At 55.3% G+C, this 3,084-nt stretch overlaps 1 protein-coding gene across 1 annotated transcript in view; it reads left to right on the forward strand.

Moving 5' to 3' along the window:
- The window catches only part of DNAH10 (dynein axonemal heavy chain 10), a 134,837-nt gene that overhangs the window by 7,517 nt on the left and 124,236 nt on the right, over positions 1-3,084 (forward strand). The window contains exon 6 of the mRNA XM_029921629.1: positions 1,825-1,940. Coding sequence (XP_029777489.1) covers positions 1,825-1,940 — 116 coding nt within the window. The remainder of the gene's footprint in view (positions 1-1,824; positions 1,941-3,084) is intronic.

Consider the following 3,084-nt stretch of genomic DNA (forward strand, 5'->3'; position numbering starts at 1 on the left):
GGGGGGGGTGCGCGCGGGGGGTGCGCGCGGCGGGGGGCGTGTGTGAGGTCCTCTGTGCTTTCACTTCCTCGAGATACAACTTCTTTGTTTAAGCACAGCCCCTCCTCCTTGCCTTCCGTGTCTGCAAACTCACCTACTCACCCCCAGATCCGCACTTGGAGTGGCTTTGAGGTCACTCGGGGTCAGGCGCAGGATGGGGTACAGCCCCGCCTCCGGGCGTGCGTGTCCCCAGCTGAGGGCGAGCGCGGCGACACCCTTCAACTCTCGTCCCACGAACAGCTGTCCTTGCTGTGATCTCTTTGGCACCTTGGTTTTCACGTTCTTTGGTGCTTTTTGTCGGCGATTTCACTGTTGAAAATGGCCTCGAGCGTAGTCCCGAAGCACCGTCCTGTGGTCCTGAGCCTCCCGGCGACACAGGTGCATGGACACACGTGGATCAGCTGTCGGTTACAGCGTTGGCTCAGTGCCTGCTGGTGAATCAACAGTGTGTGTCAGATGAGGTGGCTTTTTTTTTTTTTAACTTTATTCATTTATTTTGAGAGAGAGAGAGGGAGGGAGGGAGAGGGAGGGAGAGAAAGGGAGAACATAAGTGGGGGAGGAGCAGAGAGAGAGAATCCAAGCAGGATCTGCACCTTCAGCATGGAGTCTGATGTGGGGCTTGAACTCATGAATCCACGAAATCACGACCTGGGCTGAGATTGAGAGTCAGATGCTGAACCGACAGAGCCCCCCGGGTGCCCCTAAATAAGGGGTCTTTACACAGAAACACCCAGAAAGCAAGGTTATGTGTTGACGGTTGATAAAAATGTGACCGGAGGAGTGTCTGAGTGTCTGTCAGTTGAGTGTCTGACTTTTGATTTCGGCTCAGGTCATGATCCTGGGGTCCTGGGATCAAGCCCTGTGCCTGCTTGGGATTGTCTCTCTCTCCCCTCAACACCCTCTGCCCCCACCTCTCTCCCCGATTTGCGTGATGTGTGTGTCTCTCTCTCTCTCAATCTTTCAAGAAAGGAAGGGAAGGAGGGAGGGATGAAGGAAAGAAGGAAGGAAATATGTTTTTATTTATTTTTTAATTTTTGAGAGAGATAGAGACAGCGAGAGCAGGGGAGGGGCAGACAGAGAGGGAGACACAGAATCGGAAACAGCCCCAGGCTCTGAGCTGTCAGCACAGAGCTTGATGTGGGGCTCAAACCCACGAACCGTGAGATCACGACCTGAGCCGAAGTCAGACACTTAACCCACTGAGCCACCCAGGCGCCCCTCTGGTCATATTTCCTTCTTTCTAGGCGTGATCTCACGGTTCCTGGGTTTGAGCCCCGCGTTGGGCTCTGTGCTGACAGCTCAGAGCCTGGAGCCTGCTTCCGATTCTGTGTCTCCCTCTCTCTCTGCCTCTCCTGTGCTCATGCTCTGTCTGTCTATCAAAAAATAAATGTTAAAAAAAAAACAAACAAACCCTTTTTACTACCATGGCTGAAAAGGGACTTTGGTGATGAACGGAGGAGGCATCACTGGGAGGGGGACCCAGGCAGAGCAGGGAACCCAGGGCACATTTCCAGAAAACGCTGCTGTTTCTGTCCTTGGCTGATTTTACATGGCTCCCGCCGGATCTGCCAGTCCGGGCAGCTCCATGAGCCACGACGCCTAGGGTTTCCTTCAGTGTCTTGGCAGCCGAGGGTGTCATTAGAACAGACATTGGCATTCTGTTGAGCCTGGGCCTGGAAGATTCCTTGGTGGCGACTCAGGAAGGAGCAGAGTCCGGCACACATGGAGGGCTGCCGGGCTGCCGCTTCCCCGCGCCTCTCACCCCCTGACTCTGTTCTCACCCAGAGATGATCTCTGAAGCGACCGACATGAAGGAAGCCCTGGAGATCATGCCCAGGACCCTGGAGTACGGGGTCGTCAATGCCAATGTCCTCCACTTTCTGAAGAATGTCATCTGTCACGTAAGTACGGACCGGGGAAGGGATCTCGGCGTTCTGTAAGCTGAAGGCCGTCCGGTTCGTTACTCCACAAGTAATATTCAGCAGCCCTCGCGTTTCCGGTGCCGCCGTGGGCCCTGGTCATGGAGGCGCGAGGAGCACGGACTAGATCTCTGTGCTCCGGGGCCTTATTCTGGGGGGGAAAAGACTCAAAACACAGATTCACAAACTGGAAAATCCCAGGAGTGACAAGCGGGATGTGACAGAAATGGACTGTGTGCTCCCACATGTGCTAGTGTGTGCGGGGAGTGGGGGTAGGGGACTTATCACCGGGGAGGTGACGACTGAGCGACGATAAAACAATAAAAAAAGACCCTCATGAACAGGCTGATTCTACTAATGATTTATTAGGGAAGAGTAATGGGGGGAGTTGAGGTGGTCAGGAAAGGCCCCTCTGAGGTTATGGCATTGAACTGAGACCTGAACTAGGTGAAGGCATCAGACCTCTGAAGATCTGGGCGGGGGGGGGGGGGGGGCGAGCATCCTGGGCAGGGAAGACGGCACGCGCCAAGGTCCTGAGGCAGCAGCAGACGTGGTCTGGTCCAGGAACAGGGATGTGGGTTGCATAGTTCCTCTGGCTGTTGTGTGAAAATCCTAACTGTGGGGCCCAAGGCGAGAGCTGGAGGCAAGAGCAGAGCAGGTGGAGCCCATGGAAGAGTCTGTGGAAGGGGACGGTGGTTAGACTGGAGCTCAGTTGGGGGAGGGAGTGGGAGGCCGGCGTGTTTTGCTGGGGAGGGGCCAACGGGCTTGCCGGTGACTTGGATGTGGAGGTTTTGGAAAGCGGGAGTCGGGGGACTGACACCGAGGGTTTGGGGTGGGCGGCCGGCGGGCCATTATGGAGATGGGTGATGGCTGGAAACAGATCTGGAGGGGAAGCCAAGAACTCTCTGGACACCTGAGCTGAGGCGTAGCGGGACGTACAAGCCTGGGGTTCGGGGAGAACTCAGCATTCCCTCCAGCAAACATTTATTGAGCACCTACTGTGTTCCACTGAGTGAACAGCTCGGCCAAGACCTGCCTCACAGAGCACATTCTAGTCGGGAAGATTTACATTAAACTGAAAGAGTCTTGAACAGCATGATTTGAACCACACGGGTCCACTTCTACG

Source organism: Suricata suricatta, chromosome 14, assembly GCF_006229205.1.
Source record: "Suricata suricatta isolate VVHF042 chromosome 14, meerkat_22Aug2017_6uvM2_HiC, whole genome shotgun sequence".
Lineage (NCBI taxonomy): Eukaryota > Metazoa > Chordata > Mammalia > Carnivora > Herpestidae > Suricata > Suricata suricatta.